General features: G+C 44.5%; 1 protein-coding gene across 5 annotated transcripts in view; it reads right to left on the bottom strand.

Annotated features, from left to right (window-relative positions):
* Positions 1 to 4211: 4211 nt before the first annotated feature.
* The window catches only part of MSL3 (MSL complex subunit 3), a 50365-nt gene continuing 27583 nt past the window's right edge, over positions 4212 to 26993 (bottom strand). For all 5 annotated transcript variants that reach the window (XM_056556164.1, XM_056556166.1, XM_056556167.1 and 2 more), the window contains 6 exons: positions 24470 to 24628; positions 24120 to 24382; positions 21062 to 21171; positions 15504 to 15603; positions 15143 to 15227; positions 4212 to 4622 (listed from right to left, as the gene is read on the bottom strand). In XM_056556164.1, the coding sequence (XP_056412139.1) occupies positions 4523 to 4622; positions 15143 to 15227; positions 15504 to 15603; positions 21062 to 21171; positions 24120 to 24382; positions 24470 to 24628 (817 nt within the window). In that variant the 3' untranslated portion in view covers positions 4212 to 4522. The remainder of the gene's footprint in view (positions 4623 to 15142; positions 15228 to 15503; positions 15604 to 21061; positions 21172 to 24119; positions 24383 to 24469; positions 24629 to 26993) is intronic.

Genomic DNA, 26993 nt, shown 5'->3' with positions numbered 1-26993 from the left:
TTATTTATTTATTAACTCTGCATATACCTATGGGAAAGAGGGTGGTGGGGGGCGATGTGTAACTCTGCATATACCTATGGGGGGGGAGTGTAACTCTGCATATACCTATGGGAAAGAGGGGTGGTCCCTGCTTATACCTATGGTAAAGAGGGGTGTGTGTAACTCTGCATATACCAATGGGAAAGAGGGGGGGTGTAACTTTGCATATACCTATGGGAAAGAGGGGAGAGAGTAACTCTGCATATACCTATGGGAAAGAGGGGGGTGTAACTCTGCATATGCCTATGGGAAAGAGGGTGGTGGGAGGATGTATAACTCTGCATTTACCTATGGGAAAGAGGGGAGGGGGGTGTAACTCTCCATATGCCTATGGGAAAGAGGGTGGTGGGGGGATGTATAACTCTGCATTTACCTATGGGAAAGAGGGGAGGGGGGTGTAACTCTGCATATACCTATGTGAAAGAGAGGGGGTGTAACTCTGCATATACCTATGGGAAAGAGGGGGGGGGGTTTCCCTGCTTATACCTATGGGAGAGGGGGGGGTGTAGCTCTGCATATACCTATGGGAAAGAGGGGGGTGCAACTCAGCATATACCTATGTGAAAGAGGGGGGGGTGGAGTGTAACTCTGCATATACCTATGAGAAAGGGGGGGGGGGGGTCCCTGCTAATACCTATGGGAAAGAGGGGGGGGGGTGCAACCCTGCATATACCTATGGGAAAGAGGGGGTGTAACTGTGTATAACTATGGGAAAGAGGTGTGTGTGTGTGTGTGTAACTGCATATACCTATGGGAAAGAGGGGGGGTGTAACTCTGCATATACCTATGGGAAAGAGGGGGGGTCCCTGCTTATACCTATGGGAAAGAGGGGGGGGGTGTAACTCTGCATATACCTATGGGAAAGAGGGGTGGTGTAACTCTGCATATACATATGGGAAAGAAGGGGGTGCAACTCTGCATATACCTATAGGAAAGGGGGGTGTCCCTGCTTATACCTATGGGAAAGAGGGGGGGTGTAACTCTGCATATACCTATGGGAAAGAGGGGTGGTGTAACTCTGCACATACCTATGGGAAGGGGGGGGGCTGAATTTATATTGTCCATGTACTTTGATTGACATCGGTTTCAGTTTATTATAAAGTGTGGACTGGATTATGAGTGCTTATATAGTATAGAATAAAACATTAAAATGTATGACAATATATAAAACTAGTCACATATAAAAAGAAATGTATACAAATATATAAATGTGTATAGATATGGATATATGCATAAAATTGTACAAAGTAATGTGTAAAGGAACTACTCAGACTGACTTGACTAGGTGGGATATATGAAGAGAATATATGTGTACATGCACATGCCCATGCCCATTACAGATAGAGAAATGCAGGGTAATGGTTATTAAAAGAGTACGGTGAGAAGAGATAAAATACAATATAAATTGCAATATAAACATTAAATTGCAATATATAAATGGCTATATAAAAATTAATAAAATTGCAGTATAGTGTAGAAGAGAAGAAATTGGTAGGGTTAAAGGGGTTATCCACCAAAAGGTGATTAAATGACTTACCTGCTAGACAGTAATGGACATGCTTAGGAAGGATCAGTGTTTGCCTTGGGGCTAAATGGCTGTGTAGTAAGATTACCATAACGCTGAGACTGTCTTTTTGTGAACTGGCTATTTCCTGTTAGAAATCCCTCTATCAAACTACAAATACTGTAATACCTTGTTTGTAAGTGTGAGGTCCCTTTTCTCCCCATACATCAGCCACCCCACCCATTGACGTACAGGTGTGCTGCCTTCCATACTCAATCAAGTGTCTTCTAACCAGGGCGCCTCCAGCTGTTGCAAAACTAAAATTCATTGCAGAATGATCTCCTTCCGACCCAGCGGTCGCCCCACCCATTGAAGAAGACAGGCTCCCTGTCATCACCTGACTAGCAATGTGATGTCTCGAGCTGCACTGCAACCTGAGAAACCCAGAAACTATAGCAATTTTGTATACTGTGGAAGCCCCTTTCACACTATTTATCCTTCAGTTTTTAAAGATCCGTTATATGTTCCATTATGAAAACCCTAAAAATCGTTACAAAATTCCATTATAGTCTATGGGATTTTTACATTATCAGTTTTAACCCGTCATAGCCAGTTAATAGTAAGTAACGGACGTTATTTTGTGACGGGAGAAACATAGCAGATGTACTAAACACCGTATAGCTGACCCATACCAGTGTGGTCCTGCCAGTGTCTTTTTTTCTTTGTATATAGCATGAATTGGTTTGCCACAAATCTGCATTTTAGGGGTACTCCGGTGGAAAACTTTTTTTTAAATCAACTGGTACCAGAAAGTTAAATATATTTGTAAATTAGAAAGCTAATAGGAACAATGGTGCAGCTCACAATTGGACACTGACCAAGGTGAATTGGGCAGTACACCTATACCAGAGGTGTGAGAATTTTAGAAAATGAAAAAAAAGGCAAACTCACACCTCAAGGACAGTGATAATGAATTCCTTGTGATGGTGGTGGGGCTGGTATTGAACTAAAGTCCGGACTTTAAGCTACCAGCTGTCCGATACTGGCTCCAGCGACTTTTGGTTCAGAGATCCATTGCTCCTATTAGGATCCATCCCATACAATTGTGATCCACTTGCTGCCACCTGATTCATACACCGCTCCTGTGGCCGACATACTTGCCACTCCTGTGCTTCCATCATCCACCTCCATCTTCTGCTGACGTCAACCACCACCACCACGAGGAATTACCGACAGTCTGCTCTCACAGGCCCTTGGAGACACCGCACGGCGATTACCGGGTACAGCGCAGTCTGGAACAGCCACGTTCGGCGATTGAAAGCGCACACAGTTCAGCCTGCAAACAAACTCTAGATGTGAAGCGCATCAGCGAGAAGAGACGGCACCCACAGTGAAGTCGGTAAGATAATATATTTTTCCACCAGTGGCTAACTGTACAGTACTGTTTGGATACATAATTCTACTATTACTCCACCATTATTCACATTGCTGGATTATCAGTTGGTACATTACTGGACTATTAGATAATCAAGATTGCCAGAGAATCAGTCACATTGCCGGATTATTTGGCAGTCTGCTATCTCACATTATTATTATTGCACATATTGTTATCATATTTCATGCTATATCTATGTGATTATTCCTCCCACAAGGGCCCTGTGAGAGGAATTTATATATACATAAAACATTTTTATACATTTTATTAATTTGATATTAAAAGCACGGTCTCAGACAATAATTATTATGCAAATCTATTTAAAGATTTTTACACAGAAGTAATTTACAAATCTGAATAAAAAAGGCAAACCCACACCTCAAAGACAGTGATAATGAATAATAAAAAAATAAAAAAAAGATTTAAATAATTATTCATTATGACTGTCTTTGAGGTGTGGGTTTGCCTTTTTTATTCAGATTTGTAAATTACTTCTATGTAAAAATCTTTATCCTTCCAGCACTCATCAGCTTGTCTGTCCACAGTGCTCTCTGCTGACAACTCTGTCCATGTCAGGAACTGTCCAGAGCAGGAGCAAATCCCCATCTCAAACCGATCTTTCTCTGGACAGTTCCCGACATGTCAGCAGGTGTCAGCAGAGAGCACTGTGGACCGACAGAAAAAAAAACCAAAGAGAAAATAACTGGAAGGATTAAGATTTTTAAATAAACAGATTTGTAAATAATTTAACTTTCTGGCACCAGTTAATAAAAAAAATATATATATATATGTTTTCCACCGGAGTACCCCTTTAAAAATGTTTTAAAGGTCATTACTAGAGATGAGCAAACTTACAGTAAATTCAATTCGTCACAAACTTCTTGGCTCGGCAGTTGATGACTTATCCTGCATAAATTAGTTCAGCTTTCAGGTGCTCCGGTGGGCTGAAAAAGATGGATACAGTCCTAGGAAAGAGTCTCCTAGGACTGTATCCCCCTTTTCCAGCCCACGGGAGCACCTGAAAGTTGAACTAATTTATGCAGGATAAGTCATCAATTACCGCGCCGAGAAGTTTGTGACGAATCGAATTTACTGTAAGTTCGCTCATCTCTAGTCATTACTGTGAAATTGAAGCCAATACAGACAAGATTTTTACTTTGATTACATACATTATCTTCATTGAAATTAAGATGTTCTTTGTCTAGGCAAAAACCTACCAAACCACAATGAAAATCATTTCATAAACACAAAGTTTATTTTACACAATTCAACGTGACAGTTCATAAAAGCAGATGACATTTTAAAATCCTTGTTGTGAAGTGACTTCTGGGAAATCCATTTTGTCCCTCCGGTTTTCTTTTACAGAAAGTGTTGAGAAAGAATGCAGCAAGAGTCCTCTGTTCATCTGCTTGTTCATTACATGCGTTTCTTAAGTCCTTTTCACAAATTCACATCAACTTTCCAAAATATACAACAAAACTTATGAGGCGTCCAAAGAGTTCACAAAATGGAGGAATCAAGAATGACCACGCTGGATGGTAACTTCAGTATATAGCACGAGGATTCTTGGTGCTATATTGTGTCTCGCAGGCGGCCACATACGCCGACTCTGGGAAAAAGTCTTCATGATATTCTGCAAGAAATCTGAAGAAGAAAAAAAAAATGATATATATATTACATATACAGATACAGTATCCATTACCCAACAGTTATACACTTTTCTAAGCACTACTTATAACAGTAAAAGGGAGGGGGCCTTCAAAACATGCCATGGAAGAGAGGACATTGCGAAAAGGATCTTGGTCCTCAATAAGGTTTGAAATCGGTGAAAGGTTGTAGACTCAGTGTTATCTAACCATTTCTCCATGGCATGTCAAAATATACAGTCTGGATAGAAGTAGGAGTCAAGCTGATGGTACAGAGAACTCCATTTCATTACCCTTCCCCGTACATGAAAGAGGGACCTATTACACGTTAATTATTAGAAGTGGCGCACAAAACCATCTGTTGGATTTGACCTGATTTGGGCCACATACACATACGCTATATGAAGAAAAGTATTAATGTATTCAGGTGTATCAATCCAGCACCAACCAATGCAGTCTGCCTTCATTTAAGAGAATACGGTAGGTGGTTTTAAAGAGTCCATTAAATTCTAGCGTGTTAACAGGATGCCACAGATGTGACAAGTCTGGTATTTAAATATCTATCCCCCTGGATCAGTGTTTCCCAACCAGGGTGCCTCCAGCTGTTGCCAAACTACAACTCCCAGCATGCCCGGACAGCCGAAGGCTGTCCGGGCATGCTGGGAGTTGTAGTTTGGCAACAGCTGGAGGCACCCTGGTTGGGAAACACTGCCCTAGATCTCCCACAATAAACCGTGAGTGGTATTAGTGAAAGGTGGAAGGGTTTAGGAACTGCAGTGACTAAGCCACAAAGCGGCAAGTCATATAAAGTTACAGAGCGTCGTCTCTGAGTGATGAGACACATGGTGCATAAGTGTCGCCTACACGCTGTTTAAGAACTTCAGAGTTATCTGGCATTTAACCCAGCACAGAAACTGTGCTCTACCAGTTTTATGGCGCGAGTTTCCAATGAACAGTAGTTGCATGCAAGCTTTACGTCACCAACCCAATGCCAAGCATCAGATAGAGTGGTGAAAAGCATTGTGATGAATCCTGTTTCTCTAGCAGTCTGATAGACACGTCTGGGTTTAGTGAATGCCAGGAAAACATTACGTTCCTGACTCCATTCTGCCAATGGTAAAGTTTGGTACAGGAGAAGTGACTAAAACTTAACTTTTAATTGTATATTAAAAATCAATACACAATAAAGTGAATGTACTGTGCATAATGCCCAGTTGCGCATGGCAGCCGGCATGATCGCATAGCTCCCCGCCACTGCAGGTTTGCACAGGAACAGGCATTTGACCCGGACTGAATGGTCCAGTAAGGTGTTCTGTCTTACTGGACCATTCAGACCGGGTCAAAGGCCTTTTTATATCTGTGCTCTACAATTAAGAGAGCACAGTGGTACCTATACTCTGATCTATAATAGGGCTGCTACTGTATCAACAGCCCTATATGTGCTTTTTGTGCGAATTAAGTGTTTGGAAGGAGTTTTCTTTACAGTATACATAGGCTATTGTCTCCCACTAAGCCCCTGAGGAGGTCACTCTTACCGTGTCCGAAACACGGACAATTTTTGGGGACTACATTCTATTGTTATGTGGTACCATTTTGATTTAACAGTGTGTCTTTATTCACTCTTTTGCGTCTTATTGGTGGAAAGGCCTAACTGGGCATTATCCACAGTACATTCACTTTATTGTGAATTTTTTTTTTTTTTTTTTTTTATAAAACACATTTTATTGAAAATTTTCAAGGAAAAGGAAGGAAAACAATCTAACAATCTAACTATAGAGCAAAAATAGCCGCCATTTTCTTACAGAGCCGTGCAATAGGGTCATTAGGACATGTAGATATATACTGATACATGAAAAATATGCAGTCTGAACAGTATATCATCATATCAACAGTAAAGCCACACAAATCGAAAATCCCATTTAAACGTGTATGCATAGACATCGTAAACGTGTACCCCCTTGACGGACATATCAATGGTGCATTCATGGTGGAAGTTGCAAGGCACCTAAGGTATTCCTGATGACTCCCAAGCAGTACCACTCAGTGGAACTGAAGGGCCTAACTATTTCTGCAATTTCATCTGTTGAATAATGCTCACTTCCCATTTATCAAAGAATTTGGTAGTGCGTGTAGTCTTATGTCTCTCTGAGTCAAGCCTGTCAAGGTTACATAGATGTTTCATTTGGGAAGTCACCATAGAAATAGTAGGTGGTGAGGATGAAAGCCATGAATCAAAAATACATCTCAATGCCACCAATAGTGTAATATGGACCAATTGGGGTACTTTCGGTAGGGAGTGTTGTAAGGGTCAGGTGGTCTGAATTGATGAAACAGTAGAGCTCTCGGAGTGTTAGGCAGAGTCACAATCCATGTTTGTGTGATATAGGCGAGCAAATGTCTCCAGTAAGGTATTATGTGAGTGCAAGTCCAAATTCCATGCCAAAGGTCAGTTAGGGGCATGGAACATTTAGAGCAAGCAGTGATCCTATCCGGGAAGTTGGGGGTCGGTAAGATGTTAAAACCATAGATCGCTCTATGAGCTAGTTTAAAGTATGTTTCTCGCCAACGTTCATTAATGATACACCTACGAATGATCGACCACCCATGTAATACACAGTCGGAGATATCAGCATCTGGAATCCATTCGGACCAGGACGCAAACATTTTTGAGGGGTCTATCTTGAACAACAGCTTTTTAAGTGTCGCGTATATGGAGGATATTGACAATTTATGAGGAACCGAACCAATAAGGTAATATAGGGCGTGGTCGTGTGTTTCTATCTCAGGGTTGCGTAAGCGTGAGAAAAAAAAAAAAAAAAAAGAATATATATGATTTAAATCGAAGATATGTGAGGGAGGCAGGTGAAAGGTGGTCTATAAGGTTTGAGGAGATAGCCAGCGTTTGTTGGGTTTATCAATCAGATCGCGTGCATAGGATAGACCCTTGTGTGCCCACAAAGTTAATGTGTGTGTAGGGATGGCTACAGGCAATTCAGGATGACAACTCAACGGGTGATATTTAGATATCAGGAATGGTAGTTTAAATAATTTACGAACTTCCTTCCATGTGGCCACGGTGTCCCTTAGAAAGACAGATCGTTTCATTAAACTGGGCATTTTTGCATAAACTGTGTGTAAAAGGATCCGCAGGTCCCAGGGATACGCCAGTGCCCTTTCCAAATCGCCCACCACATGAAAGGAAGAGCCATGGATCCAATCAATCACAAAACGAAACAAGCAAGAAAGATTGTATCCCCCCACATTAGGGAAATTTAGTCCCCCCTCCTGTTTGTCTAGCATTAATTTGTGGAGAGCAATACGGGGACGTTTGCCAGCCCATATAAATTTGGTCAAGGCTGAATTTACGTATATCTGCATGTTTAAGGAGTAGCGGTAAGGTCTGGAGTGGATATAAGAGTTGCGCGAAACTAACCATTTTAACTAAATGACATCTCCCCATGAAGGTTAGAGGAAGGCCATGCCATCTTGCCAGTTCTGTGCATATTTTAGATATGATTGGGGGGGAAGTTAAGCGAATAAATCGTACCAGGGTTTTTTCCTACTTTAATCCCCAAATAGGTAACCAAGGAGTCCGCTATGAAGATACCCAATTGAGCTATGTTAGCCAACCAGTGTGGCAGGTGTATACCCAGCGGAAGTAGTTCCGATTTGGAAACGTTGACCTTATAGCCCGAGAAAGTGCCAAAGAGGGTTAGGTGGTCTAAAATAATATGCAGCGAGGCGCTTGGGTCATTTAACCCCTTAACGACCATGGACGTGTATACACGTCCAGGGTGGATGCATGTTCCCGCACCAGGACGTGTATACTCGTCCATGGTTCTCGTGGGTGCTGCCCAGTGCACCCACGAGATCGCGGCGGAGACTCGGCTGTAACACACAGCCGGGACCCTGCCGCATTACCGGGACTGAAGTAAACTTCGGTCCCGGCAGTTTAACCCTTACAGCCGCGGTCGGAAGTGACCGCGGGCTGTAAGTGTTATGACAGAGGGAGGGAGCTCCCTCTGTCACCCCTGCAGCGCGATCGCTGGGTGCTGTGTGTGATCCCCGGCAGGCGGGGACCTGCCGCACTGCCGGGACCGAAGAAAACTTCGGTCCCGGCAGTTTAACCCTTACAGCCGCGTTCGGAAGCAACCGCGAGCTGTAAGGAGTTTTGACAGAGGGAGGGGAATCCCTCTGTCTCTCTCCTGTAGCACCCCGCAACGATCGCGGGGTGCTGCTGCTTACCTGGGCAGCCGGGGGTCTTTACAAGGACCCCCAGGTCTGCCCCGGTTATTGCCTGTGAGGACATGCCAGAGGCACGTCCTCATATGCTGCCAGCTAGTGTAAAACTAGCAGGCAGCCTATATCTGCAATGCTTTGGAATACTAAGTATTCCAAAGCATTAAAAAGTGAAAAAATAAAATAAAATAAATAAAAGTGTACAAAAACAAGAAGTATAAAAAAAGTGTAAAAGAAATAAATAAATAAAAACACATTTATTAAATAAATATAGTAAAAAATAAAAATGTATAATGTGTAGGATCACACGGCTCACATCCGCAGCATATTACGTGCTGCGGATGCCCGCCAACAGTCACAATAATGAGCTCCCTGCTGCGGCTGGGTAGCTTTGTGTGTCCTCTAATAGCGGTGGATTTCCCGCCGGCAGTCATGAGCGGACACACTGAGCTACCCAGCCACAGCAGTGATCTCGCCCTTGTGACTGCCGGGGGCATCCGCGGTGTGAAATATGCTGCGGATGCGCTCTATGTGACCCTACACTGCGTCCCATTCATACTGCGTTTCCGCAGTGTTAGAGGTATCCGTCAGCATCACATCAAAAAGAGTGTTGCTGACGTATACTGTAGCAGCTCCATTCATTTCTGAATGAGACTGCTACAGTATACATTGGCATCCCTTTTTTGACATGACAACGGACACCTATACTGCAGAAACGCAGTATGAATGGGGACTATTCATATAATGATGCCCTGAAAGCCAAAGGGGGCTCCTCTCCTTCTGGGTCCTTCAACGCGGCCAAGGAACCAAATATGGCCTAAACGGGGGTATTTCCAAACATGGGCCGAGCAGCTTAATAAAATATAGGGTGCATTTCTTGCAATATCAGAAGTGATGTACGAAAAATATGCCCCACAAATGATGCATTTGTGAAAAAAGGCAAATTTCGAATTTTTAACACTGACATTGTAATTCCTGCCCAAAAACTATGGTGTTAAAATACTCACTGTACCCCTAGCGAATACCTTGAGGGGTCTAGTTTTTAAAATTGGGTAATTTGGGGGGGGGGGGGGGGGTGTTCCTATGTTCTACTACCTTAAAATGTCTGCAAACCTTGCATAGCACACAAAAAAAGAGATGAAATTTTGAAAATTTGAAAAGTACAAGTTAAATTGTGAGGCTTCTATTTAATTTTAAATGTTAATTAAAAACAAAAAAAATGCTGTCAAAATAAAGTAGACATCTGAAAGTATAAGTTTCATAAACTATTTGGTCAGTATGTATAAATATATGCAAACTATTAGTGTTAAAATATCAAAAAATTTTAATTTTTTAAAAAAAAAGTCATTTTTTGCATTGTAAAAAAAAAAACTACAAATGATATCGGCTTACTTTTACTATGTACATGAAGGACGACTTGTGACAAAAAAACAATGTCAGAATTATCGTGATTAGCAAAACGTTACCAGAGTTATTCTCTAATAAAGACAGACATCCCTGATTTGAAAAAACAGGCCTGGTCTTTCAGGGGCGTACAGGTTTATTTGTGTTGGTCCGTAAGGGGTTAAGAAGAGCAGAATGTCATCTGCGACCATGGTAAGTTTCACCTCCCGCTCTCCGACCCTGATGCCATCGTACACTGAGGAAGTCAGTAATGATTGCGCTAGAAATTCCAATGCAAGGTCGAAGAGAAGGGGCGAAAGAGGGCAACCCTGTCTTGTCCCTTTAAATAAAGCAATGGGTGATGACAGTATCCCTGACATGTAAATCCTGGCCATGGGCGCCCTATATACTCCCGTTAAATAATTACAAAATGCACCGTGTAGGCCCGCCCGGTCCAGCACCATCCCCAACCAGTCCCATCTTAAATTATCGAACGCCTTTTCGGCGTCAAGAGCCAGTAGGGCTGGTCGATCTCCCGGTTGAGGGCCATGCTGGAGCCGATCCAAGACTGCCATGACTGTTCTGATATTCATGGTTGCGGATCGTTGTCTGATAAAGCCTACCTGGTGAGTACCCACTAGTGTCGGCATGAACTGCGCCAGTCTGTCTGCTAGGATTTCGGACAAGATTTTGACATCCTGGTTTATCAATGATATGGACCTGTATGAGCCGGGATCCTTTAAGTCTTTACCCTTTTTAGGCAACACTTTAATGTAGGCCATAGAGGCTTCATTAGGGATATTGCCCATAGACAGAAATTCCTTGTATACATCGGTAAGTAGCGGTGAAAGTTGTGGTAAAAGTGATTTAAAGAATTCCCCGGTGTACCCGTCAGGGCCTGGCGCTTTATTGTTATGTAAATTGCGGATGACAGCCTGAATTTCTACCTCCGTGACTGGAGCATTAGGCACCTCCCTCTGATCATCCGACAGAAGGGAGATCAAGACTCCTCAAAAATGTTTCCCCTGCAGGTAGATTAGAAGCGGAGTCTGCATATAAAGTGGCATAAAAGTTTTCTAATATTTTATTAATAGCATGAGGATCGTGTTTTAATGTACCCGTTGAGTCCCTAAGTGTAGTTATGTGGGAGGGGGGCTGTCTCCCTTTCGCCAGGCAAGCCAAAAGACGTCCAGCTTTGTTGCCGTGACGGAAGAGATCAACCTCAAATTGAGATCTTTTCATACGTTCATGTCTGTCAAACCATATCTCATATTCAGATTTGGCCCGTTTCCATGCCTCCCTATGTGATTTATTCGGGGAATTAAGAAAAAGAGCGTAGGCCTCCTTTAGGCGTGAGCTGGTGGCGTGAAGTTGTGTGCAGGATTTGCGCTTTAGTGCCGAGATATGGGCCATCAATCGTCCCCTGAGCACTGTTTTCCCCGTTTCCCAGAACAATATCGGGTCTTGTCTGTGTGAGTTATTAGTAGTCGAAAATTCAAACCACCAGGCCCTGAGCAACTCCACAAAGTCCTCGTCTTTTGTCAGATAGGAAGGAAATCTACAAGTATATCTGTTCCCTTGGGATAAGAGGGATATAGGTGCAAGATTATTGGGGCATGATCTGACAATGCCAGATCCCCAATGTCCACCGAACACAATCGATAGCTCAACTCTATACTCTATACCGGTTGTTCCGGTCTACTCGAACATCTAGAACGGTATTCAGGTCGCCCCCTATCAGTTTTCTGCCTACTGTATACGATTGAATCTCAATGGCCAATTCCCTAAAAAAGATCCATTCTCACCATTAGGTGCGTAGATATTGTAAAGGGTCAGAATCTCCCCATTGTGTTCTATGGTGAGGTGTGATACTCTGCCGTCTGAGTCAGTACTGTGAGAGATAAGAGAAAAGGCAAAAGATTTGTTTAATAGTATGAGGACTCCCGCTTTGCCGTCTTTGGCGGAGTACCCATACACCTGACCCACCCATTGTTGACGCATCCTGAAGAAATCCTGGTCTGTTAGGTGGGTTTCTTGTAATAATACAATATCTGGGGAATAGGACCTCTTCAGGAAGAGTAAAAATAATCTTCGCTTATGTGGGGACCTAAGGCCCCTTACATTCCAGGATATTATTTTAAGCATAACAAAATCCCGCTAATGAGACCGGCAGATATGTACCAGAAATCACTAAAGAATATGAAGTCGGAAGAATGCATGTCATAGCAGTGGCTAAAAGAAACCAATGTGTGTTCTGACTATACCGTGTAACCATAGTGTGTGGTATGAATCCCCTGTCCTGCAAAGATAAACAGCATGGAGAATAATGCAACATATTCCTCATAATGAAAACAAACTAAAACAACCCAAAAAAAACACTAAGGAAGACCCAGGGGGCCGACAGTTGTAACCAGACTTCCTTTTTTCGGACGACATCGGTATCACCAAAAACAGCAAAACAATGAGTCCCCCCAAATAATCGGCTCCTAGACCCAGAGATGTCAATGTTAGAAAACATGCGAGAGACACTAAAGCCCAGGGAAAAGTAACCTCCGCTCGTGGCCTCTTGCGATTGTATGCCCCCTCCACAAAAAGAAAAATATACAAACATAGTGGAATAATAGGAGAGGAGAAGAAAAACCTGTTCCCAGTGGCTCGAGTACCGGTCGGTCTGTTCAAAAGGCAGGATCAGTCAGCGAGGCAACGCAAAAAGGAAGTCAAGTCTCAGTCCGGTGAGGAGTTGCGTTCCCCGCCATATCCCTTCTTTGGAGAGCGCTGTCTACGTCGGCGGCTTCTCGGTGCAGGAGAGCATTCTGCATCTCTGGCAGGTGATCTGGAGCGGTCGTCTCGCCTAGGAGAGCGGGATCTCCTAATCGGGGTAGAGCGTGCAGATCTTCTGGATGAGGAATTCAGGATTTGTTCCAAGGATGAGGAAGCGGCTTCTGGAGTTTTATAGGTAGAAATAGATCCGTCTGGGTGGAATACTCTCAATATAGCAGGATACAGTAACTGAAATCTATACTTGGCTTTAAAGAGTGTAGTACAGATGGTGCTGAAAGCTCGTCTCCGTTTAGCCACCTCCACAGAGAAATCTTCAAATATGAGAAGGCGCATACCCTGGACTACAAAGGGCTGGGACAGTCGTCTGTAAGCACGTAATATCTCCACCTTATCATTGAAGTCCAGGAGTTTCAAAATTACTTGCCGAGGACGATGCGCCAAAGCTGCAGGACCAATTGAGGCTGGATCTGGAGGCGGCCCGATCCTGTGTGCCTTTCCACCCTGCAGGGGTGTGACAGGCCCAGTGTTTTAGGCAAGTCCCTCTCACAGAATGGTTGCAGATCAGCGGAATGGATAGATTCTTTCACACCAACTATACGCAGGTTATTCCTTCTGGACCTGTTTTCAAGGTCCTCCATTTTCTCTGACACTCTGGATAGTTCAACCTCTGCCGCTTTCAATCGTCGTTCCGTAAGAGAATCGCCATTCTCCAATTGCGACACCCTCTGTTCAATGTCTGTGATTCGCCCTGTATGAGCAGACACTTCCAGAGTCAGGTTCTGTAAGGTAGCTTTGAGTACCTCCTCAACTATCTGTTGCACGTTAGGGGTAATGCAGAGTGCCATTTCAGCGGCCAGCAATTGATAGTCAATGTGGACTGGCAGTCCTTGTGAGGCAGGTGGCTGGCTTGTGTGCGACGCACCCTCAGAGGTGTTATTCATGCCCCTTTTATCAGCACTATCAGCCTGTCCTGAAGGTAAGGCACTGGCAGGTGAGGGGGCTGACAAAGTGACCTCCATTTCCCCCTGAGAGTCCTCGGTGTGCGGAGAGGGCAGAAGATGCTGTGGGGCTGCCCACGTCACTGCAGTGGTATTAGACGCGGTCGCGGCCATTTTGTGTGAGCAGTCTTTTGTCTTTATGGTGGAGGCCGGTGTCGGCGTTGCGGGCGGACCTCTGCTGCGCTGAATGAAGCGCTCCATACCTGGAGGTGAGCAGCGTCTCCGGGGGCCTGTCACCGGATCGTGAGACTGCGTGGAGCCGGGAACGGGCAGGTACAAGCTGGGGAGGTGCGGGAGCTCACTGCAGAAGCTCCTACATCGGCCGCGTCGGAATCGGAAGTCGAATTGATTTTTAATATACAATTAAAAGTTAAGTTTTATTCAGTTCCCCTGTATTCTCTGGTAATATATATTTTTTATTTGTTTTATTGAAAAGTAAACAACGTCAGACCACAGGCCCATCAAAGTGAACGCATTGTACATCCATAATACACAGGTTAAGGGTCATGAAACCTAGTACAAGTGAACAGAATGTAAACAACAGAATATTATCTGGTAATATTTAAATGGGAAACCTGCTTATTCTCGGTTGGTAGATACCTTTACTATATCTACTTTTTCTATAAACAATTATAGGTCTCCAACTTTGTAGAACGGTTTGGGTTCAGCCCTTTTCTGTTCCACATTAATGTGTTGTAGTGCACAAATCAAGGTCCATAAAGGCACGGTGGATGAATTTGACAGGCCTGCACACAGCCATAACCTCGACCTCATAAAAATCTATGAGCTAGGAAAGAGATTGTGAATCTCTTCCAACATCTGTGATTGACTTAACAAATGCTCTTCTGGATGAATGGACAAACTCAAATATGTTGTAGAAAGTTTTTCCAGAAGAAGGAAAGCTGCTATAACTGCAGGGGGGAGGTGGAGGCATAATAGAGTAATAATTTCGATGCATTTAGAATGGGATGTTCTAAAAGCTCCAATAGATGTATTGTGTAGGTGTCCCAATAGTTTTGTCTAGTCTAACTAGAATTAAAAACACAGATATTTTGGCATTTCCCACTATACCCTACTTTAAACAAAGGTGAATTAAAACTGCAGGACATCTACATACCTTAGAAAAAGTTCAAAGTGCTTGAGCAAAACCTTCAAGTTCTTCTCCGCAAAGAACATCTTCCCCATTATTTCTGGAAGTTTCACTTAAAGAAAAAAAAAAAGTAAACAAGGTTTTTTTTTTAGTTTATTTTTTTTATTGCATTAGTTATTACATTTTTATTGTCACTATTACTAAGGACAAAGAAATCAATTAGGAACTTAAAAATATCAAACTTTAAAAAGAAAGATCTAAATGTCTGGGAATGTAAACTGAAGAAGCAGCAGGAAAGTGCTTTATAAGGAGACAAAGCTTTGAAGAGCACAACAAGCAGCAGTTAGCAGAGAATCCAATGTGTCTTTGCCACTAACATATCTCTTACCAAACAAACGAAGTAAATGCTGCGAGCCATATATATAGGAAGGAGGAGGTGGCTGGTCACTTTGAGGGTAATTTTCTGGCATTAGTTTCCAAGACAACACCTACAGGAAAGTTTATTATGCAATTAGAATATACAAGACGTTAGTATCCACAGGTTCACATTACCATTATGTATAAAATCCAATGCTGACATTTATTACTATTAATGTGTACATGTATACAGGACTTTTTAAAGCATTTTCTGGAAGACCATAAATCCCACTTGTCAATGTTGTGTCTCCTGGTGTTCAGCAGAATGTAAAGGCAGCACAGTTGGTCAAGGGAAGTGAAAACCAGCACTGATAAGTACAATTCTAACATTAATCCATAGGCATTAAAACCATCAGAAACGGCTACCACATGTTGAGCACAGCGACTCAGCATACTGCCTTCAAATGGCTCTCTTAACCCCTTAAGGACCGGAGGTTTTTCCGTTTTTGCATTTTCGTTTTTTGCTCCTTGCCTTTAAAAAATCATAACTCTTTCAAATTTACACCTAAAAATCCATATGATGGCTTATTTTTTGCGCCACCAATTCTACTTTGTAATGACGTCAGTCATTTTGCCCAAAATTCTATGGTGAAGCGGGGAAAAAATTCATTGTGCGACAAAATTGAAAAAAAAAAAACGCTGTTTTGTAACTTTTGGGGGCTTCCGTTTCTACGTAGTACATTTTTTGGTAAAAATGACACCTGATATGTATTCTGTAGGTCCATACGATTAAAATGATACCCTACTTATATAGGTTTGATTTTGTCGGACTTCTGGAAAAAATCATAACTACATGCAGGAAAATTAATACGTTTAAAATTGTCATCTTCTGACCCCTATAACTTTTTAATTTTTCCGTGTATGGGGCGGTATGAGCGCTCATTTTTTGCGCCGTGATCTGAAGTTTTTAACGGTACCATTTTTGCATTGATAGGACTTATTGATCACTTTTTATTCATTTTTAAATGATATAAAAAGTGACCAAAAATGCACTATTTTGGACTTTGGAATTTTTTTGCGAGCGGTTTAATTAATGATATATTTTTATAATTCGGACATTTCCGCACGCGGTGATACCACATATGTTTATTTTTATTTTTATTTACACTGTTTTTTTTTTTTATTGGAAAAGGGGGGTGATTCAAACTTTTAATAGGGGAGGAGTTAAATGATCTTTATTCACTTTTTTTTTGCAGTGTTATAGGTCCCATAGGGACCTATAACACTGCACACACTGATCTTCTATGTTGATCACTGGTTTCTCATAAGAAACCAGTGATCAACGATTCTGCCGGATGACTGCTCATGCCTGGATCTCAGGCACTGAGCAGTCATTCGGCGATCGGACAGCGAGGAGGCAGGAAGGGGCCCTCCCGCTGTCCTGTCAGCTGTTCGGGATGCCGCGATTAGCCGCGGCTATCCCGAACAGCCCGACTGAGCTAGCCGGGAACTTTCACTTTTAGCCGCGCGGCTCAGCTTTGAGCGCGCGGCTAAAGGGTTAATAGCGCGCGGCGCCGCGATCGGCGCTGCACGCTATTAGAGGCGGGTCCCGGCTTCACTATGACGCCGGGCCCGCCATGATATGACGCGGGGTTACTGTGTAACCCCGCGTTATATCAGAAGAGCAGGACCAAGGACGTACCGGTACGTCCTTGGTCCTTAAGGGGTTAAAGGGGTACTCCGGTGAAAACCTTTTTTCTTTTAAATCAACTGGTGGCAGAAAGTTAAACATATTTGTAAATTACTTCTATTATTAAAAAATCTTAATCCTTCCTGTAATTATTAGCTGCTGAATACTACAGAGGAAATTCTTTTCTTTTTGGAATGCTCTCTGATGACATCACGACCACAGTTCTCTCTGCTGACGTTATTATAATAATAATAATAATGCTTTATTTATTGTTGTCCTTAGTGGGATTTGAACCCAAGTCCCCAGCACTGCAAGGCAGCAGTGCTAACCACTGAGCCACCATGCTGCCGTTAGCATACATCTGCTATGCATGGTTGCTAAAATGGACAGATATGTCAGCAGAGAGAACTGTGCTCGTGATGTCATCAGTGTTCCAAAAAGAAAGGAATTTCCTCTGTAGCATTCAGCAGCTAATAAGTACTGGAAGGATTAAGATTTTTTAATAGAAATAATTTACAAATATATTTAACTTTCCGGCACAAGTTGATTTAAAAGAAAAAAGGTTTTCACCGGAGTACCCCTTTAAATGTAGGATTTTACAGGTCTTTACTTATTCCCCATACCTGATTCAGAAAGTGTTTACTTGCCATAAGTACAACATACCTCAGTCCTTCATAGAGGACCCGCACCCCACTTATTTTGATTGACCTTTACCTGGAATTATCTGAGAAGATTTGTTACAATAGCTAAGAACATTTCTCAAGCCATTTCTTATTAATTGTGAATGATTAAGAATGACCCCCTCCTAAGTGAGTCCTGACTCATTCACACTGGTATTCAGCTGGTATCAGACTAGCTAATACATTTCTGTGTGTATTATGGATGCATGTCCTGGCTTGACTAGGAGTAATGACACAAACCTAAAGGGGTACTCCGGCCCTAATACATCTTATACCCTATCCAAGGGATAGGGGCAAAGGTGTCTGGTTGCGAGGTCCCCCGCTATCTGTCATTGCGCGCCCACCTTTGCGAGCTCCATGCAGCGCTGGAGGCTCCGAGTGTGCAGCGTGACGACCACGGGGCAGGAGTATCATGACGTCACCTCCCCTCCCATAGACTTGCATTGAGGGGGCGGGGCACGATGTGACACAGGGGCGGTGTCGTGATGCCATGATACTCCAGCCCGGTGGTCGTCACGCAACACATTTGGAGCCTCAAGCGCTGCGGAGAGCTCACAAAGGTGGGTGCGCAATGACAGATTGCAGGGGTCCCCAGCGGCAGGACCCCCCGCGACCAGACATCTTATCCCCTACATATGATGTATTAGGGACGGAGTACCCCTTTAAAGCCCCTATGGATCGACTATTTTTTTCCATGAAAGGAACTGAAAACATAATTGTGTTAATAGCGGAAAATATATTCTATTGCTAAACAAGACACAGAAAATGTATCTAAGAAATTTACCTCCAGAAGGGGGCAGTATTGTCTTCATGTCTACAGAATTAAGACCTATGTGATGTTAAAGGAGATATGCGGCAAAACATTTTTAACTCCTCCTGTGCCCGGGCTGCAAGAAAAAAAAAAAACTTTCAAATCACCTTCCTATGTTCCCCTGTTGTGGAGATATTGGCGTCCCGTCCCTCCGGTGCTCCTGGCTTCTTAGGATCGAAACGGCACAGCGCTATCAGCATATCAGCGGCCGCAGCAATTTCCCGCCTCGGCCGGTGATAAGCTGATTGCACTGTTAAGTACGGAGCCCGGGCAGCAGGGAGAAGGCGGGGACCAGGCTTCTTACATGACAGTGCGCTCAGCCTATCACCGGCCGAGGCGAACATCACTGTGGCCGGCGATACGCTGACAGCGCTGTGACGTTTTGAGCCTAAGAAGCCAGCAGCATCGGAGGGACGGGACACATATCTCCGCAACGGAGGAACGCAGAGAGGTGAGTTAAAGTTTTATTGTTTGTTTTTTTTGCAGCCCGGGCACAGGATGATTTAAAACATTTTCGCCGCATATCTCCTTTAAATACACTTTTATAACAAAAAGAACGCTTCACAGAAATAATACTGTTTTGGGGCAATCAGAAATATAACTTCATAGGACACATGACCATATATATGTTATTTTTTTTATTTATTTTAGTAGTGAGTGAGAACCTGCTTGCCCCCTTTCCCTGTAAGCCAACCCTGCAAAACAGATCTAACAGTTTTCATCTAGTGATAACTCATGGTGGGTGGCCCTGGCAGCTGGAGCTGGATTTCCATGAACAGCTTATCACCTAGTGATTTTAACTGGACCTTTCAAAGACCAGGCCAATTTATGCGAAAAGGAAAATATTTACAGTATATATTTCTATAAATCCAATAGCAAAGAAGAAAGTGTCTGCACTCACCACAGGATCCCTTTTAAAATCAGGAATTTATTCAGGCAATAGGCAATGTCCATACATAAGGATTCACACCCGAGTGCACAGGGAGGGAGAACAGCTAGCGGCTAGGCAGCCGAAGTATACTGGAACAACAGCACCGTTTCACGTCTATGATGCTTCTTCCGGTTCCGGTGGAACCGGAAGAAGCGTCAGAGGTGAAACGGTGGAACCGGAAGAAGCGTCATAGAGGTGAAACGGTGGAACCGGAAGAAGCGTCAGAGGTGAAACGGTGCTGCTGTTCCACTATACTTCGGCTGCTTAGCCGCTAGCTGCTCTCCCTCCCGGGTGTGAATCATTATGTATGGACATTGCCTATTGCCTAAATAAAGTCCTGATTTAAAAAGGGATCCTGTGGGGAGTGCAGACATTTTCTTCTTTGCTATTGGATTTATGGAATTGCCTCTGTTTCCTTGATTTGTCTTGCACCCCATAGAACCACATTCACACCGGGTCGAAATTATTACATGGTCTCTCTCAGCTGCAAGCATTAGGTGTTGCAGTGCCCATCCTATCTACGTTTTACTTTTGTATATATTTCTATACTAAACCAAATACACTGGGTTACAGTGGGGGGGGGGGGTGAACAGGAGTAAAACAACGTTTCACTTACAGAAATTGGTCCAGTTGGTGAGTTATGGCCCCCCATTGCTGTTTTATTTGTTACAGAGGGGACCTGGCTTACCCAGCTTCTCTGCCTCGTCTCTATGCTGTGCTATGTCCACCCTTTTTATAAATATTCAATTTTCATTACTCACAACCTAGTAACGTGAGAGCCTGCGGTCGTGTGAGCAATTTGCAATTGCAGGAGCGCACAGGCACCACTCTGCCAGGTGTAGCGAGGGAGCAGTGCGCTCATAGGAGCATAGGCTCTCACGTCACTAGGATGTGAGAGTAAAGAAAATTGAACACTTATATGAAGGGTGGGCATAGCGCAGCATAGAGAGAACGTAGGAAAGCTCTGCAAGCCGCCTCCCTGCCTCCATTGCAGACAGAAGTCTTATAGCAAACAACAACAGGCGCCCATTTTTTCTGTAAGCGAGACAGTTTTTCTACTGTTCACAAGCACTTGGGTTTAGAGAGTGTGTGTGTGTGTGTTAACAGCCTGTCAGTTTTCCTTTCAAAGTAAAAAAAACTGTACACACAATGGTCAAGAAAACCATCTGTTGCTCTGCGAGTATCGAGTGCTGGCCCTATTCTATTTAATACAGCCTGTGCAAGGTACTCGCTGTATGGTCAGGTTGTTGCCTCTCTTTATGTCCAGTGAAGGTTTAGTAAGAAGAGTAGGTCTTGACATCTCACGTAAGAAATAATGACTCTAACATGTCTCACTTTGCATGTGCTGTATGCCTCCAAACCATCACATGTGCACGGTACTATAGGACTAGAGGCATCATACAGACTACAGGAATCATACAGTGGGTAAAAAAAAATAAAAAAATTAAAAGGCACTTTAAAAACTGCAAGTTTTTACCTCATTGAGCTCATTGTTTCGACGACCTTCAAGTCCAGAAAACACAGAACTTCCCTCTTTGCTGGGAGTTAAAGTAATTGGTGATGATGAGCCACTATGAACAGGCGTTTCTAGAGAGGGGATAAAGAAAAAAAATGATATACTCAAATGCTGATCTGTTATTTGAAGGGGCCATGGGGCTCATGCGAGCTCTGTGGCCGCTTCAATGTTTACTGCATTATTTCATGCCCTTTCCATCACTACTAATTATTATTTTTTTTTTAACATGGGACACTGCTGCAGTACCTTGCACCCACAGAAGGTATAAGCAGCAGTGCACAGTAAAGAAAGAGGTTCCTTCAAACTGCACAGGTTACGGGAGTTGGGCCTCTGCCTATCTAATATTTTAAGGCTGCGGTGGTTTTTAACCCCTTAATGACCAGTCCCGTATATATACATGCGGCAGGTCCATGAATCGAGCTCAGGAGCTGAGCTCACTCCATATGCGTTCGGTCCCAGCTACCATCAGCAGCCAGGACCCGTGGCTAATGCCGGACATCAGCGACCGGGCCAAATGACCTACAGAGTTAAGATATGTGTGGAGATTTATCAAAAACCATGTAGAGGAAGAGCGGAGCAGTTGCCAATAGCAACCAATCAGATCACTTTCATTTTTAAAAAGGCCTCTGAAAAATGAAAGAAGCAATCTGATTGGTTGCTATGAGCAACTGCACCGCTCTTCCTCTACACAGGTTTTGATAATTCTCCCCCAATGTTTCTTTTTTATGGAAAAGTGCACTGCATAGAATGGAAGCGCCAAGATCGTATACTTACAAAGTACAATTGGTGGCGCAAAAAAACAAGCCCTCGTATGGGTCAGTAGGTGGAAAGTTGGAAGCATTGGAATTGGAAGCAAAATTAAAAAACCCCGTGTCCTTAAGGGGTTAATCACAATTATTAAATACAGCAACAGGAATGGATTTGAAAATATGTGTTTTTTTTTGTTTTTTAAATGTCCTACATATATCATCCAACAGGCTTTGCATTCAATAATTGCAATTAAAAAATAAATAAATGATAAAAATGAAAATCGCATAAACCTTAACGTGTCACCCCAAAAACACAGATAATCTCTAACGGGAAGCCTAGGTTAAATTTTCTTTATTTGTTAAATGGATCATGTAACATTCTTGCCTCACAAATGAGAGTACAAGGAGCGTTGAACAATACATATCCTTAAAGGGGTTCTCCGGTGAAAACTTTTTTTCTTTTAAATCAACTGGTGGGAGAAAGTTAAACATATTTGTAAATTACTTCTATTAAAAAATCTTAATCCTTCCTGTACTTATTAACTGCTGAATACTACAGAGTAAATTCTTTTCTTTTTGGAATGCTCTCTGATGACATCACGAGCACAGTTCTCACTGCTTATAATAATAATAACAACACTTTATTTATTCTTGTCCTTAGTGGGATTTGAACCCAAGTCCCCAGCACTGCAAAGCAGCAGTGCTAACCACTGAGCCACCATGCTGCCCTTGGCAAACATCTGCTATGCATCTGCTATGCACGGTTGCTAAAATGGACAGAGATGTCAGCAGAGAGCACTGTGCTCGTGATGTCATCAGTGTTCCAAAAAGAAAGAAATGTCCTATGTAGCATTCAGCAGCTAATAAGTACTGGAAGGATTAAGATTTTTTAATAGAAGTAATTTACAAATATGTTTAACTTTCTGCCACCAGTTGATTTAAAAGAAAAAAGGTTTTCACCGGAGTACCCCTTTAAACTGGTATTCCAGAGTTTAAAAAAGATTGATATATTGTTGGGACTGGTAAAAAGAATAAATGTACCTACCCCCCACAGTCCCACATAGATTTTGTTGTGGCTCAATTTGGTCCTGCACCGCTAGTGTACAGAAGCTGCCACTACAACTTCCTACCATGCAGCTACTGGCTAAGGCTTCACCTCATGTATTTTATGCTTTTCCTGCACCCCGCATTTACCTGACATATAATACTGATGATACCAATGGTGCTCTGCTCTATTGTTGCTGGGTTTTTTATTTGTAAATTCTTGTATTGATTGTGTATTTTCCTGAATAAATACAATGGGGGAGATTTATCAAAACCTGTGCAAAGGAAAAGTTGCTGAGTTGCCCATAGCAACCAATCAGATCGCGTCTTTCATTTTGCAGAGGCCTTGTTAAAAATTAAAGAAGCGATCTGATTGGTTGCTTTGGGCAACTCAGCAACATTTCCTCTGCACAGGTTTTGATAAATCTCCCCAATAAGTGGAGAGAGCAGGTAGGTAGTGAGGTAAAAGTTAATAATGATGGTAGCTACCGAGCAGAAAGGGACGTTAGAGAAGGGCGTGTTTTAGGAATGTTTCCAGTATAACCCAATAATAAGCAGCCATTTTGATATTTCCTTGGAATTGTATTTGAAGACGAGAGGAAGAGCCCTGGAATGTTACATGACCCCACTAGAAATTTGTTATGCTCTCCTATCAGACTTTGCCAAGGAAGTATGAGCATTTGACAAAGCACTTAAAGTGGAAAATTGACTGCAGTGCTTGAGATTCACATACAATGATTTGTACTGTAAATCTGCTCATCTCTATTAGGAAAGGATTCCTTTCTGGCTAATATCCTACATGGGTAATTTAACTGTTTATAGACATTTGTATGGTAGGGGAACAGCTCAGTGTGTACATTTTGTCAAAATGTCTGCTACATAAAAAGAGTAGTATAAGGGTCTGTGCTCACTATGGAATCTTTGCCTGGAAAAATTCCGGATGGAGATCCCAAGGGCGGTTGGTGCAGTCAGTGCTAGGATCACGCTGCATTGCTAGATATAGGATCCGAGAATGCATTCTGTTTGATATTCCGACGAAATAACGAACGGGTTCATTATTTTGGCAGCAGAAAGCTCCGCAGAATCCCCTGGGACTGTTCTGTACCAGAATTTCTGCTGGGAAATTCCATAATGTGGATGGGCCCTAAGGATACGTATCCTAAAAATAAAATATATATATAAAAAGAAAGACTATGAATATGGCTTTAGCATATGATGTCACCTACTCTTCTCTAAGTGTAGAAATAGCTTTGGCATTGAAGTTGGTGTCTCTTGATGCCGTCGCTTGGGCTGTGGAGAAGCGCTACTCTCGGACATCCTATCACAACTTGTACTGTGTCGTGTTGAGCGCCTCAAGGACTGCAAGATGTCTGGCTCTGTTCTCCGCCTCTTTGGAGTTGTGGATTCTCCAGTGGTAGGCTGGCTGTCTGTGGACTGTGGTGTTGGTGGATTTAAAAGTGGTGGACTTGGTGAAACTTCCTCTTGGTTCCTTAAAAAGAAGAAGGAAGTTTTTTTCTCTCTTTTTTTACTTTGTAAAAAATACACACAAAAAAACCACAAAAACATAAAAACATACCTATTTCCAAAAGATGTAATTTCTTTAATAGGAAGAAAAAATTTAGATGAGATCACCTTCTTATATTGTGCTTGCTCATATGGGTAGAGGAGGATCAGTGGGAGTGTGAAGTCGAATGTAATTCTCAAGCCATCCACCATTTCTTTGCACAATTCCACACTGGAAAAAAAAAAAAAAATTTGAAACAAATATTAACAGACATCTCTCTTACAGGATCCCTACTGTCAGTTTACTCTGCAGTGGGCCAGGTCACCAGAAATGGATATGTGTGGGGGCCAACTTATTTTTTACTAAGAAAAAAAGCATGTTAATACTCCACAGCAATACAACACATACCCTTAATCATCTGTGTCCCCTAACTCAATATCAAGGGGTCGGCAACCTCTGCACGCGTGCCACTCATGGCACAAGAGGTGCTTCTGAGTGGCATGCGGGGCTAGCTCCGGGCAGAGATGTGCTCAGAGAGGTGCACACACAGCTTAAGCCTCTTCTCAGTGTGAGCTGCAGGACCTGCTGCTTCACTGAGAGAAGACCTGTCAACTCTGCCCCCCACGTCACTCATCGGCATCTGCACTGCAGGTGGAAAAGAACGCAGCTAGCTTGTGCTGCCCAGGAGATCCCTGCCTGAAATATCGATGAGCAAATGTTATTATTTTTTTTTTTTAATCATCCTGGAATCAGCAGAGCAGGGGAGGGAAGATGACGGGAGGGGAGGGAAGGTGACGGGAGGGGGGGGGGGGGGAATGCAAGTGATGATGATGATGGGAGGGGGGAGTCGTGCAAGTGATGATGAGGGGAGGGGGGTGCAAGTGATGATGAGGGGGGGTGCAAGTGATGATGACGATGAGGGGTGCAAGTGCTGATGACGGGGAGGGGGTGCGCAAGTGCTGATGACGGGGAGGGGGTGCGCAAGTGCTGATGACGGGGAGGGGGTGCGCAGGTGCTGATGACGGGGAGGGGGTGCGCAGGTGCTGATGACGGGGAGGGGGTGCGCAGGTGCTGATGACGGGGAGGGGGTGCGCAGGTGCTGATGACGGGGAGGGGGTGCGCAGGTGCTGATGACGGGGAGGGGGTGCGCAAGTGCTGATGACGGGGAGGGGGTGCGCAGGTGCTGATGACGGGGAGGGGGTGCGCAAGTGCTGATGACGGGGAGGGGGTGCGCAAGTGCTGATGACGGGGAGGGGGTGCGCAAGTGCTGATGACGGGGAGGGGGTGCGCAAGTGCTGATGACGGGGAGGGGGTGCGCAAGTGCTGATGACGGGGAGGGGGTGCGCAAGTGCTGATGACGGGGAGGGGGTGCGCAAGTGCTGATGACGGGGAGGGGGTGCGCAGGTGCTGATGACGGGGAGGGGGTGCGCAAGTGCTGATGACGGGGAGGGGGTGCGCAAGTGCTGATGACGGGGAGGGGGTGCGCAAGTGCTGATGACGGGGAGGGGGTGCGCAAGTGCTGATGACGGGGAGGGGGTGCGCAAGTGCTGATGACGGGGAGGGGGTGCGCAAGTGCTGATGACGGGGAGGGGGTGCGCAAGTGCTGATGACGGGGAGGGGGTGCGCAAGTGCTGATGACGGGGAGGGGGTGCGCAAGTGCTGATGACGGGGAGGGGGTGCGCAAGTGCTGATGACGGGGAGGGGGTGCGCAAGTGCTGATGACGGGGAGGGGGTGCGCAAGTGCTGATGACGGGGAGGGGGTGCGCAAGTGCTGATGACGGGGAGGGGGTGCGCAAGTGCTGATGACGGGGAGGGGGTGCGCAAGTGCTGATGACGGGGAGGGGGTGCGCAAGTGCTGATGACGGGGAGGGGGTGCGCAAGTGCTGATGACGGGGAGGGGGTGCGCAAGTGCTGATGACGGGGAGGGGGTGCGCAAGTGCTGATGACGGGGAGGGGGTGCGCAAGTGCTGATGACGGGGAGGGGGTGCGCAAGTGCTGATGACGGGGAGGGGGTGCGCAAGTGCTGATGACGGGGAGGGGGTGCGCAAGTGCTGATGACGGGGAGGGGGTGCGCAAGTGCTGATGACGGGGAGGGGGTGCGCAAGTGCTGATGACGGGGAGGGGGTGCGCAAGTGCTGATGACGGGGAGGGGGTGCGCAAGTGCTGATGACGGGGAGGGGGTGCGCAAGTGCTGATGACGGGGAGGGGGTGCGCAAGTGCTGATGACGGGGAGGGGGTGCGCAAGTGCTGATGACGGGGAGGGGGTGCGCAAGTGCTGATGACGGGGAGGGGGTGCGCAAGTGCTGATGACGGGGAGGGGGTGCGCAAGTGCTGATGACGGGGAGGGGGTGCGCAAGTGCTGATGACGGGGAGGGGGTGCGCAAGTGCTGATGACGGGGAGGGGGTGCGCAAGTGCTGATGACGGAGGGGGTGCCATGATCATGGGGAGGGGGTGCGCAAGTCATGATCATGGGGAGGGGGTGCGCAAGTCATGATCATGGGGAGGGGGTGCGCAAGTCATGATCATGGGGAGGGGGTGCGCAAGTCATGATCATGGGGAGGAGGTGCGCAAGTCATGATGGTGGTGATGCAAGTG

Source organism: Hyla sarda, chromosome 2, assembly GCF_029499605.1.
Source record: "Hyla sarda isolate aHylSar1 chromosome 2, aHylSar1.hap1, whole genome shotgun sequence".
Lineage (NCBI taxonomy): Eukaryota > Metazoa > Chordata > Amphibia > Anura > Hylidae > Hyla > Hyla sarda.
Note: the sequence above shows the minus strand (reverse complement) of the source record. Positions and strands in the feature narration are given on the sequence as shown.